At 43.6% G+C, this 15,921-nt stretch overlaps 1 protein-coding gene and 1 long non-coding RNA gene across 2 annotated transcripts in view; both read left to right on the top strand.

Moving 5' to 3' along the window:
• The window catches only part of LOC134341841 (uncharacterized), a 221,136-nt gene that overhangs the window by 85,650 nt on the left and 119,565 nt on the right, over nucleotides 1-15,921 (top strand). The gene's annotated exons all lie outside the window — the stretch shown is intronic.
• On the top strand, nucleotides 4,167-5,213 carry LOC134341830 (hemoglobin subunit alpha-like). Its single transcript, XM_063039763.1, has 3 exons — nucleotides 4,167-4,358; nucleotides 4,585-4,792; nucleotides 5,067-5,213. Exons 1-3 carry the CDS (start codon nucleotides 4,264-4,266, stop codon nucleotides 5,190-5,192), a joined length of 429 nt encoding a protein of 142 aa, XP_062895833.1. The 5' UTR covers nucleotides 4,167-4,263; the 3' UTR covers nucleotides 5,193-5,213.

Raw genomic sequence — 15,921 nt, 5'->3', positions numbered from 1 at the left:
ATTCAAACTGCAGAGATGCAAAGGGACTTGGGAGTCCTTGTGCTGGATACCCTAAAGGTTAACCTCCAAGGTTGAGTTGGTGGTGAAGAGGGTGGATGCAACGTTGGCATTTATTAATGGATATAGAAAATACATGCACGTCTTCCCCCTCCCTCGCCCTGTCCATGTCTCCCATCTCTTTAACTCTCTCCCACTCCGCCCACTCTCGACACAACTTCATCTTCCCCCTCTCTAACTTCCACACACTCATCCTGCCCCTCCTCTGTCTGCTCACCCTTCAAACCGCACTCTCCTCCTTTCCATCAGCCTCTCCTCCCCCTCACCCCATCACCCTCGCGGTTACAGCAAACAATTAAAAATTACTGGCAATGGTAACTGGGAACCTTGCCAAGTTAATGTCGCAGTTAGGAATGACACAGACTGATTATTTGCAGGAATCCTGAAAATACTTGTAGAATAATTGCAGCTGATGCGAGTCCGAGGGGAACATGAAATGCTGGAAACTCGCAGCTAACACTCGCAGCTCTGTAACGGGTAATGCTGCGGATTCGAGACCCCAGGTAGATTTCTTAAAGACACATTAATGGTTCTATCGGTCTTCCCTGCAGCAGAAATGGATAAATACATTATAAAAGTGAACGATTTCACACCTGAATGACAGTGAATTGTCGAACCGGTCGGATTTGATTTCAGCAGAAAGGCTGTTCCCTGTTCCGAGGAATGTGCGGGTCCAGCAGATGCTTCCACACAGACCCTGAGCTCCGAGTTTCACAGAACAACCACCCGCATCTTCCAAATCAATCTATGATCTGAGCTATTCACCCTTCCTTTCCAGTTCCACTGAAAGCTCGACTTATTTCTCCGTTCCATAGACGCTGCCGGTCCTGCTGGATTCCTCCGGCATTTTGTGTGTTACCATGGTTACGAAAGACCAACGCGTGGGGCAGAGGGAAGGGACCGCTTGAAAAGTCTGCAGAACATATTCTCCTTGTTAGAATATTCTTAGGCTGTGAAAAATTAAACTTCTGAAAATTATTTCTGATCTTCGTTGGATCAAGCCGTTGTCTCTGTTATGAATCAGAGATCAAGGTGACATAGAAAAGTACAACATAAAACCAGGCCTTTCGGCTGAGCCATTTAAACTGCCTCATCCCTTCGAGCCGTACCGGGGCCAAAGCCCTCCGCACCCCTCCCATCCAAACTATCTCTTAGTGGTTGAAATCGAACTGGCTTGTTACATGTGTAGCCAGAGGAACACCCACCCGGATCAGTGTCAAGTAGAAAGCTCAGTCAAGGGTTTTCAAGTGACTGAAGTAGACCAGGTAGATGCTTCAGTACCTTGTATTCTACCACACATGAAAACCTTGAGAGATATGTTGGTCTGGAATAGAGGATCCAAACTCCTTTTGCAAAGCTTGGAAACGACTTTGCTCCCATTCCATACAAGAAGATCATAAGAAGATTAATAAAAGGGTAGTTATTTTAGAAATACTGTGAAAAGTAAATGTGGGTGTGACACCATAGCAGTCCAGTCTCACTGCTAACGAGGAGAAACTAAAGGCCAGTTCACTGACTGGAGTGGTTTTGTATGTGGAAGAGGTGGAAGCAGAACTGAAAGGTCTTAAAATGCAATCTGTGAGGAACATTGCACCCCATTCATGGTGTCAAATCTGGAATAGACTCCAACTGCATCAACCGATCCTGAGCAAATACGAAAATAAACACAGATAAGTCTGCTTTAAGTAAACTAGTTAAAAGTATGAAGACAGGTTGAACTTTGCGATCAACTCCCCCCGAATTTCTACCACCCCCTGTAGTTTAGCCACCATCCCCAGATATCCCAGGTGACTTGCTGGTCAGTGAGAACCATATACATAAGTTCTGAATCAGCAAGGCCATTCATCCCCCATCCCCTGTGCTCCCTGAGCTTCTTCCTACTGACAATGTGGTACCCAAACCAAGATGTATATGCACACACTACCAAGAGATAAAACACCTTTGGTGTCATCCTCCAGTCGTCAGTACCTCAAGTAGCCTCCAAACAGATTGAATCTCCAGTTTAGTGACTGACCTTCAACTCATGGCACAGGATGATTCCCAGGGTTATGTCTGCAAATAGAGGCAGTCTATTTGTTTTTTCCTCGGCTGAGAAAACATGTTATTTTGTTGTTGTTGAATTTGATGATTACAACGTCAAATACTAATTGTTCAGCAGCTGGTCTGTGTACGGGAAGTGGGACAAAGCATTAAAATAAGGAGAGGGGACATGTTATGCATTCGTGTCTATTTCGTCCCTTACGGGTTTCTGTCAAGCTTTTCTGTGTGTTATGTATTGTGAGAGGGCGTGCTGGGTAGACGGCTTACAAGTAAAATATACAGCGGTACATTTGTTCCTCACGTCTCCATCTCTCGTGTGTGTTACCCATGGCCACCCAGCTTCCCAGTACCACGAACATAACATCTGATCTGACAAAAGCCTTATGAGGTGTCAGCATTACATCCTTGCTCCAATATTCTAGACTTTTCAAAATGAATGCAAACATTGACTTCCCTTCCTTACCACCAATTCAACCTGCAAGTTAACCTGTAGGGAATCCTGCACAAGGACTCCCAACATTCTTTTAAACTCTGATTTTTTAAATGTTCTCTTCGTTGGAGGCTCAACCCTGAAAGTATTCTGGGGTTTAGTTTCACAAAACAGGTTTAGCCACTTCAACAGTGAGATGATGGGGAATTTCTTCTCTTTGTGGTTGTGGCTCTTTGGAATACTCTGCCTCAGAGTACTGTGGCTGTTGAGTACATGTTAATTGTCTCAAGAGTTGGAATTGGTAGATAAATAGAATGTAATAGATCAAAGGATATGATGATCCAGCAAAAAAGTGGAGTTGTGGTCATCCAGCAGATCAACTAAATGTTTACTGAATGAAGAGGTCATCCTAAAGGCTGTGTCCAAACCTTCATTCATTTCTTACGTTCACATCATGAAAGTCTATTACTGAAATGACAAAATTCCATCCAAAATGTTGTTTAAATAATAAATTCCACCCACCATATGCTAATAACATTCAGTTAAGTATTGTAGTATCATTACTCCATGTGAGATGTGTTCACTAGACATTGCTAAATCATTATTCTATACAATTTGAGGCAAATCACAAAATTATTTAAATTAAATATGAAAATAAAATGTTTTTAATGTAGTTTTCTTAAAATAATCAGTGTTTTATGTTTCTCAGAAAGGAGTAACACATTAGATACGATGAACCACAACATTGTATTTCTTTGCAACTCTGCTGACTCTTCCACTGCTTCTGCTCAGTCACGCTAGTTATTTGATGTCTGGCAATGAATGAAGGAAATTTTGCTCCAAATGAGCTTTAGGAAGAATTCAAAATCATTTGCTTTGGCTGCATAATTCTGATATCAGAAGCCAACTTCATCACGCTCCCTTTTGCTGTTTGATCAGGTCTGTAACCTCAAACCTGACCTGAGTTTCCTTCTCTAAATGTGCTTGTAACATCAGCTCAGTTCTCCCATGTCTATGTAATTCCAGAACAATACTGCAAAGTTGCTCCGGCCATCCTCACGTTTCAGACCTTAAATAGACTAGGGCATAACCAAATCCTTCAGCTGTTTGCTAATACACATTATCTACGTGATTCTAGACCAACACACTTCCTGGTCCAATATGGTTACATTAACATTCATTTTGCCCAGTCAGTTTCTGTGCAGCTTACGCAGCAGGCATCTTGAGAATTTTGGAAAACCAGGTCTCCCTGCACACTGAGGTCAGACAGTTGTGAAATAAAAAGACCAAAGGTGAGGAGGATGAATTTGAATGGGTGAATTCAGTGTAATATCCAGGCAAAAATAACAATAAAATGAAATAAACTTATTATATCAGGGTTAGTTTGAAAACGCATATAGAGTAATGGATATTTTTCTACATTTACTGATAACTTATATGGAAATATACTAAGTTTTTGCAAGAGCGCTTCAAATGAAATATATTAAGGTGGTGTTTATCTTTTAGGAAACAGGATATCCTTGCTAACGGTTGTATGTGAACCGGACAACTGGCTGCCGTTCTCCCATTGCCTCTTATCATTATATTACATAGACCATGAATCAGGACCCACAACCAATGGGAAAAGTGGGGCGGAGAGGGTGCGGCTCAGCGCGAATTGCAGTAAATACGGACACATCAAGCCAGAGGCATCTCCTGGTTATTGAGAGATCGGAAAAGGCGAGAACTCTGCAACAATGGTATTCTCTGACAGCGAGAAACAGATTATAGAAGAAATTGGCAACCACATCAAGGCAAATGCTGAAGCTTGGGGTGCGGATGCTTTAGCCAGGTAATTTTCTTACATTCATAGTATAATTAATGCATTTTCAGCTATTATTTGTAATCGGTAGCATGTCTTTGCATTTCCCTATACAGACATTCTCTGCGTAGAATTGAAGATTTTCCAAAGTAGTGCGATTGCTGGTCCGAAGAAAAATTAAATTTAATTCTAGGCGAGATGTAGTGTATATTGTGTCTGCAAATAATTTCTGCCTTCACTGTCCATTTTTCTGAAGGTTGTTTGAGCTCCATCCTTATACTAGGATATATTTCAAGGAATTCACTGGCTTCAAAGCCTGTGACCCATCGGTCAGAAATCACGGTCGCCTGGTAATGAAAGCGGTGGCAGATGCAGCCCATGACATGGACCACATGGGTAAACACCTGGAAGGGCTTGCCTTTCAATATGGTGAAGAACTGCAGGTGGATCCTCATTGCATTCGGGTATGTAACAATTTTATAGAATCTTAGTAATTGTTATTACATAAACTATGATATTGTAATTAGATCAGCAACTCTGAACTTTCAAATTTATTCAGTTGAAATTCCAGCAGTCTGGAAATGTCATCTTCGTCAGCTTAGCTGGGAATATTTTGTCCTGTTGCATTATACATAGGAAAGCATTCAAACGACAAGCAATCAACACACGTTTAATGGGTAAATTCAACCGTTGAGAATATTAACACCAGCCTATGTTATTTACTTTTCACTTTTACAGCTGTTCGTCAATTGTATCGTAGTCACCCTGGCCGTTTCCTTGCCTGCGTTCACCCCTGCACACCACCATGCACTTGATAAATTTCTTGAGGTGGTCTGGTATGAATTGAGCTCCAAATGCCGTTAAAGACCCAATCAACCAACCATGGTGAATGACAGCAATATCATCACTTAAATCTCCTCCTGTGTGTTTTCTCACGCTGTCTGCTAATAAATCATTAGTCCTGTAAACACAAAATAATCTGCAGATGCTGTTGTCAAAGGAACACTCACAATGCGCTGGAGGAACTCAGCGGGTCAGTCAGCATCAGTTGAAAAGATTAGTCGACGTTTCGGGCCGAAACCCTTCGTCAGGACTGAAGGAAGAATTTTGGGGAGGGTTTGAAGAATGCTGGTAGTCGGAAAAAAAACAGTAATTTGAAAGACAGAGGGGTGGGGGAGGGGAAGCAGGGAGGTGATTGGCAGGAGAACAATGCGCAGCAGTAGAAGGAGGCGGAACTATGAGGGAGGTGATGTGAACTAGGGATTGAGGAAGGGAGGGGGAGGGAATTACTGGAAGTTGGAGAATTCTATGTTCATACCAAGGGGCTGGATGGTATATGAGGTGTTGCTCCTCCAACCTGAGTTTAGCCTCATCACGGCAGTAGAGGAGACCATGTATGGACATATCTGAATGGGAATGGGAAGCAGAGTTGAAGTGTGTGGCTACTGGGAGATCCTATCTGTTGTGGCGGACGGAGCGGAGGTGCTTGACGAAGTGGTTCCCCAATCTGCGTCGGGTTTCACCGATGTAGAGGAGGCCACACCGGGAGCACCGGATGCAATAGATGACCCCAACAGACTCACAAGTGAAGTGCTTCCTCACCTGGAAGGACTGTTTGGGGCCCTGAATGGCGGCAAAAGAGGAGATGTAGGGACAGGTGTAGCACTTACGCTTACAGGGATAAGTGCCGGGTGAGAGATCCGTGGGGATGGACGTGCGGATAAGTGAGTCACGGAGGTGCTCCCAGGATGAGGCTTTCCGTTCCAGGACACCTCAAATGTCCTCTTTCTTTAAGGATCGTGGTTTCCCTTCTGCTGTCATCAATGATGCCCTCACCCGCATCTCCTCTATTTCCCGCACTTCGGCTCTCACCCCATCCTCCGGTCACCACAACAGCGACAGAGTTCCCCTTGTCCTCACCTCCCACCCCACCAGCCTCCGGATCCAGCACATTATCCTCTGCAACTTCCGCCACCTTCAACAGGACCCCACCACTAAGCACATCTTTCCCTCTCCACCCCTCTTCGCTTTCCGCAGGGATTGATCCCACCGTGACTCACTTATCCTTGTTCTCCTGCCAATCACCTCCCTGCTTCCCCTCCCCCACCCCTTTGTCTTTCAAATTGCTTGTTCTTTCAACTACCAGCATTCTTCAAACCCTCCCCAAAGTTCTTCCTTCAGTCCTGACGAAGGGTTTCGGTCCGAAACGTCGACTAATCTTTTCAACTGATGCTGACTGACCTGCTGAGTTCCTCCAGCGCATTGTGAGTAGTCCTGTAAACACACTTACTGTGTTTGCTTTTGCTCCTGTTCTTTAATTAATTCCACATTTTGGCATTGATTAATTGTCATGATTGGTAAACTGAACTAAATAAACATTCACTTTTATCAATGTTTTATCATTTGTTGTGGCTGATTTATTATTTATACACAATTTGAGAAAAATACCTGTCGGATTTGTCCATTAGTGAGAACACAAACAATACTGCACGGTCTGTTTACCAGTATTACTAGATAACAATAAAGAGGAGAAAGCCCTTGGACATTAAATCATTTAGCCAACAAATGTCTGCTCGCTTAATAGTTACATATACACCCACCCCCAATTTGTATATGAACGAGGCTTTCTGCAGGAATTTTTAAAAAGCAAACATCTGCAATTGGACATTAAAATCTCTCCCTATAGCTTTTATACATTCAACAACATATCAAGACTCTACTCGAGCCAAGTTTTGCAGATTAAAAATAAAGATTTTGTTTTAAAAAACATAGTTAACAATACAATTTGAAATACTTTATCACATTATAAAAAAAATAAATAAATAAATGTCCTGTGGTAACTGAAAGATTCTGGAAACCCATTGCAAGATATAAGGTAGAAAGTTGCAAACAAAGTACTTGTGTTATATTGAGCTGCTCTGTTCACAGAAAAGAAAAAAAAACTCACATTTTGTAGCGGACTTCCACAGAAAATATTATGGGAGACTTATTTAAGAATCAATTAGTTTGCTCACCGTGAGTAAAAATGGAGTCCTAGAGCCATATTGATCTTGAGAAATGGTATTCTGCGTGGATCATTGATGAGACTTTGCAGTTTGCAATTTACAGTATTGATTTTTAATTTTAGATTTGAAAATAAGAATTGTACATTTTTGAATGATATTTAAGTGTGGATGATATCAATTCTGAGAAAAAAAGACAGATGGGAGATAATACTTCTTGGGAGGAAGAATTTAGATGTTACTCAAAACGTGTAAAATATAAGCATCAGTGACTGGAGCAGCAAACAGATGCACTTATCCACAAACAAGAGAATGTCCGCAGATGCAGGAAATCCGAGCAGCAGACAGAAAATGCTGGAGAAGTTCAGCAGGCCAGGCAGCATCTATGGAAAAAAAAGTACAGTCAGCGTGTCAGGACAAAATCCTTACACAGGGCTTATTATTTAAGTCGTTCCTCACATTAGCATGGCCATAACACGTAAAGCAAATACTGTATGGTTATTTGTTTAGTGAACTGCTGCAGTGCCTCCTGTAAATGGCAAAAACTGCTACATCTATGGTGGCAGTGAATGGTTATGGATGTGGTGCCTATCAGGCGGGCTGCTGTGTTTTGTATGGTATCAAGTTTCTTCACTGGTGGAAAGTACTGCATCACAGTCCTCACATGATACCTGTGGAAGGTAGGCAGGTTTTGAGTGTGAAGAGGTGAGTTTACCATCCAATAAAAACTTACTAATCATCCCACCTACAGTCTTATGCAAATCATTAATATAGATGACAAACCACAAGCGATCAGGTTGAGATGTCTACAACGCACCGCTGTCCACAGACCTCTAATCTGAAAAGGCAACCTCTGCCTCTTGCTACCAAGCCGATATGGTATCTGAGTGGCTCACTCATCCTGGGTGCCATGTGTTCTAATCTTCTTGAGCAGCCTACCAAATGGACCTTTCGAAAGGCCTTACTAAAATTTGTGTAGGCCAGGGTTTCCCAACCTCTTTTATGCCATGCACCAATACAATTAAGCAACGGGTCTGTAGACACCAGTTTGGGAACCCCCTGATATAGGCAATGCTTAGCACAGTGCCCTTTTCTGTCTTCTTGGTTACCTACACAAAACAAAAAACAAACAAATTAGTGAGAACTGGTTTGCCATGCAAAAACTCTTGGTGATTATCCTTAATTCATCCTTTCCTTTCCAAATGTAAATAATCCTGTTTCTCAGAATCCTTCTAAGTTTCCCATTTTTCATTTAAGGTTCAATGGCCATAACATATTGGCTTATTCTACTGGCCCTCCTGAAGTAAAGGGACAGCATTAGCCATTCTCTAGTTTCCCAGTCACTCTGCTGTGGGTATTAAAGAGACAATGATCTCTGCCATGGTCCTAGCAATTCTGTCCATTGCTTCTCACAACATACTAGGTTCAACGTTGAAAGATCAAAGTAAATTTATTATCAAATTACGCATATGTCACCATATGCTACATTGAGATTCATTTTATTGCAGGCATTACAGTAGCACAAAAAATTACTGTATTGGACATTCAGTTTCCAAGGCCCAAGAGGCCTTTTGCTAACTTCAGCTATTTAGTATTGCAGCATAACCTTTCCTCATGATCAGAATTGGCTGTGACAAAGTTAAACTTCTAACCATATTCCTTGTTCAGCTTCTTGTTGTAAACAAGAACCAGTCTTCAGCTCTTAATGTAAATTTCTTGAACTAATCAGTTTGAAATTTAAAGCACAGCTTTGCAAATGTTGAGGAGGTTGGTTGCATCGTTTGCAAAGTGAAGCGACCATGAGCCTTCTCATCTGCATTTGCTAAAGGTGAGACAATGGGGTCATGTTAATTGGCCTACATAAAATAGGCAACTACAGCCTCTTCCCACACTGCCCCGTGGAAATGCCATTCCCTTTTCTCAGTTCCTTTATCTCCACTGCATCTATTCCCAGGGTGCGGCGTTCCTTTCCAAGAGATCAGGGATAACCTCCTTCTTTGTGGATCAGTGTTTCCCTTCCTCCACCATTGAATACCCCCATCTGTATCTGTTCCATTTCCTGAATGTCCACCCTCACCCACATCTTCCTGTTGCTTTAGCAGGGATTGAGTTTCTCTGTCCCTGTCTGCCACTCTATGAGTCTCTATATCAAGCACATCAGTCTCCAGGACCCTTCCACCAAAAACATTGTTACCTCCCCTCCAGTCTGTTCTTCCTCTGTAATTCACTTGTCCTTTCGACTCACCCCACTAGTCTCCCTCCTGACACCCGTCCCTGCAGGCAGAAGCAGTGCTACATCTGCTCATTCACCCCCCTCCCTCACCTTCATTCAGAGACCCAGGCAGTGCTTCCAGGTGCACCCCGAGATCTTTTGGGGTCATCTGTTGTATCCAGTGCTCCCAATGCTGTCTCGTCTGCATTGGGGGACTGCATTGTTGAGCACCCTCGGTCTCTCTGAAAGAACTGGGATTTCTGGTGGTGAACCATTTGAATTCCAGTTTCCATTTCCATTCCGACATGTTGGTCCACGGCCACCTTTACTGCCACGATGGGCCTGCTCTCAGCTTGGAGGAGTAACACCTCATATTCCACCTGATAGCATGAACGTCTTTTTCTCCAGCTTCTAGTGGTTTGACTCTTCTCCTCAGCTTGCTGGCCTTTCACCTGGCCCAGTGCTCCTCCTCCTCCTTATCTTCCCTGGTCCACTCTCCTCTGCTCTCAGATTCCTTCTCCTCCAGCTTTTTGTCTTTCACATGTTGCCTTCAAGCTTCTTACTTCATTGCCCCTTTCCCAGCCTCCTGGTTTGCCCCCTTCCCCTCTGCTCATCTGTTCTGGTTTCTTCCCCTTCCTTTCCAGTCCCAATGAAGGGTTTTGGCCCACAACATCAACTTCAAATTAATTTCCATAGATGCCGCTGACCGGCAGAGTCCGTTTATTCATTTACGGGATTGGGGCATCGCCAGTTAAGCCAGCATTTATTGCCCTTCTCTATTTGCCCTTGAAAAGGTGGTGACGAGCTGGTGCGGTCCCTGAGGTGTAGGTATACCCACAGTGATGTTAGGCAGAAAATTCCACGACTTTGTCCCTGTGACAATGAAGGAACGGTGATATGTTTCCAAGTCGGGATGGTGAGTGATTTAGAGGTGGATTTCCAAGTGCTGGTGTTCCCAGGTATCTGCTGTTCTCATCCTTCTAGATGGTAGTGCTCGTGGGTCTGGAAGGTGCTGATTTAGGAACTTTGGTGTGTTGTTGCAGTGCATCTTCTAGGTAGTACACACTGCTGCAACTCTCCGTCGATGGTGGGGGGATTGGATGCTTGCGGAAAGGGTACCAACCAAGTGGGCTGCCTTGTATTGGATGGTGTCGAGCTTCCTGAGTGTTGATGGAGCTGCACGCATCTAGGTGGTGGTGACTATTCCATTAAATTCCTGACCTGAGACTTTGAGATGGTGAACAGTCTTTGGGGAGTCAGAAGGTGAGTTAAACACAGCAGGATACCTAGCCTTTTACCTGCTCTGGATGCCACGGTGTTTAAATGTCTAAACCAATTCAGGTTCCCGTCAATCGTAACCCCCAGAATGTTGATAGCATGGGATTTGTGTGTGTTGCTCTGGATTTCGAGCATCTGAAGGATCTCTTGTGTTTTTGATTAACTGCAGATACATTATTTGCATCATTGTTATTGAATACAGAGAAGCTTGTAGACCAGATACTCTTTGTTACTGAGCACAGCAAACAAGCTCACAGTTTGATCAATCAATAGCTGGAGTATCTCTCTACTCCCAGCATTAATACGGAGTCTGGGATTACTGGCCCCAAGTGTCTTAGACCATAGAGTCACAGAAAAGTGCAGCACAGAGACAAGCCCTTCAGCCCATCTAGTCCATGCCAAAACAATTTAAACTGTCAGCACCCATCGATCTATAATGGTACCATAGCCCTCTAAACTCCTACTATCCAAACTTCCGTTAAATGTTGAAATCTAGTTTGCATGCACCACTTGCAGTGACAGGTCATTCCACACTCTGACGGCCCTCTGAGTGAAGACATTTCCTCCCATGTTTCTTAAACTTTTCACCTGTTACCCTTAACCCATCACCTCTGACTGTAGTCCCACACAACCTCGGTGGAAAAAAAAACCTGCTAGCATTTACCCTTATCTATAGACCTCATTCATATCTTTCCTGCAGGTAGGTGACCAAAACTGCACGCAATACTCCAAATTTGGCCGCACCAATACCTTTTACAACTTCAACACAGCATCTCAACTCCTTTGCTCAATTCTTTGATTTATGAAGGCCAACGTGCCATAAATTTTCTTTATGATCCTATCTACCTGTGATGCCACTTTCAATGACCTATGGGCCTGTATTCCCAGATCTCTTTGTTCTACCACACTCCTCCGTGCACTGCCATTCACTGTGTAAGACCTATCCTGGTTGGTCCTACCGAAATGTAACGCCTTACTCTTGTCTGCATTAAATTCTATCAGCCTATTTTTCCAGCTTATCCAGATCCCTCTACAAGTCGTGATAGCCACTAAACCCCAAGTCTTGGTGTTACCTGTAAATTTGCTGATCCAGTTGACCTCGTTATCATCCAGACTGTTGATATAGATGGCAGACAACAATGGACCCAGTAGCAATCCCTGCTGCACTCTACAAGCCACAGGCCTCCAGTCAGAGAGTCAACCATTCACTCCCACTCTCTGGCTTCTCCCACAAAGCCAATGTCTAATGCTGATGACACGATCTGAGATGTCGTGGACCAAGACCCCTGGGTGGCAACATACCATCCAGGAATCACGTTCTCATACACAGAACCTCCTTTCTGTTCCCCTAACTGACGAACCACGTATCGATACAGCTCGTCTTTTCTCCTCCCTTCGCTTCTGAGTTGCAGAGTCATATTCAGCGCCAAAGACCAGCCTTTCCTCTGTTAGGTTATCCCTGCCAAGAGCATCCGCAGTGATATTCCTGTTGTTGAGAAGGAAAGCCACAAAGGTGCTCTGCGCTGGCCCCTTAACCTCTTTTCCCTTCCTGACTGTCACCCAGCTTCCTGCGTCCTGCACCTTAGGTGTAACTAATTCACTATATGACGTATCCATCACTCCTCAGCTTCCGGAATGATCCGCAGTTCATCCAGTTCCAGCTCCTTAATGTGGAGTATTAGAAGCCGCAGCTGGATGCGCTTCTCGAAGATGCATTCGTCAGGGACGCTGGGGGTCTCACTTCCTTCCCACATGCTGCAACAAAGGCATTCCATTATCCTGCCTGGGATCTCTACTCTTCTAACTGAGCAAATGTAAAGTTCCGTGGGGGTGGTGCTGAAATGACACTCTCGATACAGCTTTTTCTTGTTTTCTCTGACCGAAGCCTTAAAGAGCTCAGGCCTCAAAATCTCCACTCCAACGATGGCTGCTCTGATTGCCCCTGACTTCCTTTAAATTGCTGTTGTCAATCAATCCCGAATGCTGATTGGCCACTGCTTAAAGCTCCAAAACTGCCACGTGTCGCTGTCTTTTCTACTTGTTCAGCGAATCGCAGGCCTCTGATCCCTCTGACTGGCCGCTGCTCAAAGCTGTGTGAATTACTTCATCAAGGCAAAGGTATTTAAGAAACATCATAGGTCAACTAGTAGCAAAACAGTACAAATATTAGAAAGTATTGGGGATTGTTAGGAATGATAGGGAGAATGGCAGGAAGACGGGCTGACAAAAAGAAGAACTGGAATTCATTCCTCAGTCTTTGATTTCTGTGACGAACGACCCATTTTGTCAGCCATTTTTTGGTATATTCTTTTTGTTCGTAAAACTGTACCTGGGTTTGGAAATCTTATGTAGTTTGGAAATCTTTTCTAATTTAGAAATCTTTCATAAACCAGAAATCTTATGAGAGTGTTAAAGTGCAGAGCAAATTTATTATCAAAGTATATACATGTCGACATATGCAACGCTGAGATTAATTTTCTTGCAGGCATGCAGGAAAAAATCCATAATAGAATCATTGAAAGACCACACCAATTTTGGCATTCAACCAGGCGTAAAACACAACAAAGAGTGCAAATACAAAAAGAATAATAATAAATAAATAAGCAATTCTTGGCAGAAGAATCCCATCTTACTCAAAATCGAATCAAGGATCAAAAGTTCTACTTCTAATTTTTGTTCCAAGCTAAGACATGATATTACTTGAGAAAACCATTGAATTAATGTAGGGGCAGAGGGGCTCTTTTGCCAAATGTTATCATTTAATTTGAATTAATTTATATTGTTTCCTTCCGATCTTATTTTATATAAATGTGAATTAGCGGTTGATGATTTTTCTCCTTTATTTATATAGATGATGGTAAGTTGTATTGCTCCGGGAGTTGGTTCCTAATGGGGATTTTCCCGCCTTTTTTCTTCTTTTTTTTTTTCCTTTTCTTTCTCTTGTAGCTACTGTTTTTTTTCCTCTTTTAGTAGTTGGGGTTCTCTTTTTCCTTCTTTTCTTTATAAAAAATACTTTTTTCATTATCCTACTATTCTTCTTTGATAAGTTTTTCTTTCTTTAGCTTTATTAACTGTATATATATATATATATATATATACACATAAATTTGCTGTAATCTTGTACCATTTAAAGCTGTAGAAGATTATGTATCAATAAAAAGATTTTTAAAATGAAATAAATAAGCAATAAATATCAAGAACTTGAGATGAAGAGTCCTTGAAAGTGAGTCCATAGGTGGTGCGAACATTTCAATGATGGAGTAAGTGAAGTTGAGTGAAGTTATCCCCCTGGTTCAAGATCCTGATGGTTGAGGAGTAATAACTGTTCCTGTACCTGGGGATGTGGGTCCTGAGATTCCTGTTCCTTCTTCCTGATGGTAGCAGTGAGAAGAGAGCAGGTCCTGGGTGGAGATGGTCCCTGATGATGGATGCTGCTTTCTTGCAGCAACGGTTCATGTAGATCTGCTGAAAGGGGTGTGTGTGTGTGTGTGTGTGTGTGTGTGTGTGTGTGTGGGCGGGGGGGGAGGGGGGGCGGGGGAGTTGCTTTACCTGTGATAGTCTGGGCTGTATTGACAATTTTTTAATAGAACTTTCAGCATACCGGGCTGTGATGCAATCAGTCAATACACTTTCCACTCAACATCTATCGACGTTTGTCAAAGTGTTAGTTGTCATGCCAAATCTAGGCATGCTGCCATGTTTTCTTCATAATTTCACTTACATGCTGGGCCCAGGGCCGGTCCTCCAAAATAATAAAACCAATGAATTTAAAGTTGCTGCAAGCCACATAAAAGTTGCTGGTGAACGCAGCAGGCCAGGCAGCATCTCTAGGAAGAGGTACAGTCGACGTTTAGAGCCGAGACCCTTCGTCAGGACTAACTGAAAGAAGAGCTAGTAAGAGATTTGAAAGTGGGAGGTGGAGGGGGAGATCCAAAATGATAGGAGAAGACAGGAGGGAGAGGGATGAAGCCAAGAGCTGGACAGATGATTGGCAAGAGGGATATGAGAGGATCATGGGACGAGAGGCCGAGAGAGAAAGAAAAGGGGGAGGGGGGAAGCCCAGAGGATAGGCAAGAGAGGGACAGAGGGAGAAAAAGGAGAGAGAGAAAAAAAGGGATATGTGTACATAAATAAATAAATAAATACCAGATGGGGTACAAGGGGGAGGTGGGGTATTAGCGGAAGTTTGAGAAGTCAATGTTCATGACATCAGGTTGGAGGCTACCCAGACGGAATATAAGGTGTTGTTCCTCCAACCTGAATGTGGCTTCATCTTTACAGTAGAGGAGGCCGTGGATTGACATATCAGAATGGGAATGTGACGTAGAATTAAAATGTGTGGCCACTGGGAGATCCTGCTTTCTCTGGCGGACAGAGCGTAGGTGTTCAGCAAAGCGGTCTCCCAGTCTGCGTCTGGTCTCGTCAATATATAGAAGGCCACATCGGGAGCACCGGACGCAGTATATCACCCCAGCCGACTCACAGGTGAAGTGTCGCCTCACCTGGAAGGACTGTCTGGGGCCCTGAATGGTGGTAAGGGAGGATTGGTTGTTCCGCTTACAAGGATAACTGCCAGGAGGGAGATCGGTGGGGGGGAATGGGGGCGGGGGAAGAATGGACAAGTGAGTCGCGTAGGGAGCGATCCTTGCGGAAAGCGGGGTGGGGGAGGTGGAGGGAAAGCTGTGCCTAGTGGTGAGATCCCTGAGGCACACCATTAGTCACCGGCCTCCAACCTGACAAGCAGTTATCCAACACTAGTCTCTGGCACCTCCCATCCAGCCACATATACACAAGTCTATATAGACAACATCCCCTGCTCTACCCTCGTCAACTTTTCACGCTGCTTCCGGAGCCTGATGGTTGACGGGTAATAACGGTCCTCAACCTAGTGGTGTGCGGCCTATTGCAAGTCTCTGGTATCTTCTTCACTATAGCAGCTGTGAAGAGAAAACATGGCCTGGATGGTGGGGTCCTTGATGATAGATGCTGCTTTCTTATGGCAGCACTCCTTGTTATTGTGCTCATTGGTGGGGAGGGCTTTTCCTACGATGCACTGAGCCGCATCTACTCAACTTTTTAGTCTTTTTGATTCTTGGATGTT

This window comes from Mobula hypostoma, unplaced genomic scaffold (assembly GCF_963921235.1).
Source record: "Mobula hypostoma unplaced genomic scaffold, sMobHyp1.1 scaffold_75, whole genome shotgun sequence".
In the NCBI taxonomy this organism is placed as follows: domain Eukaryota; kingdom Metazoa; phylum Chordata; class Chondrichthyes; order Myliobatiformes; family Myliobatidae; genus Mobula; species Mobula hypostoma.
Note: the sequence above shows the minus strand (reverse complement) of the source record. Positions and strands in the feature narration are given on the sequence as shown.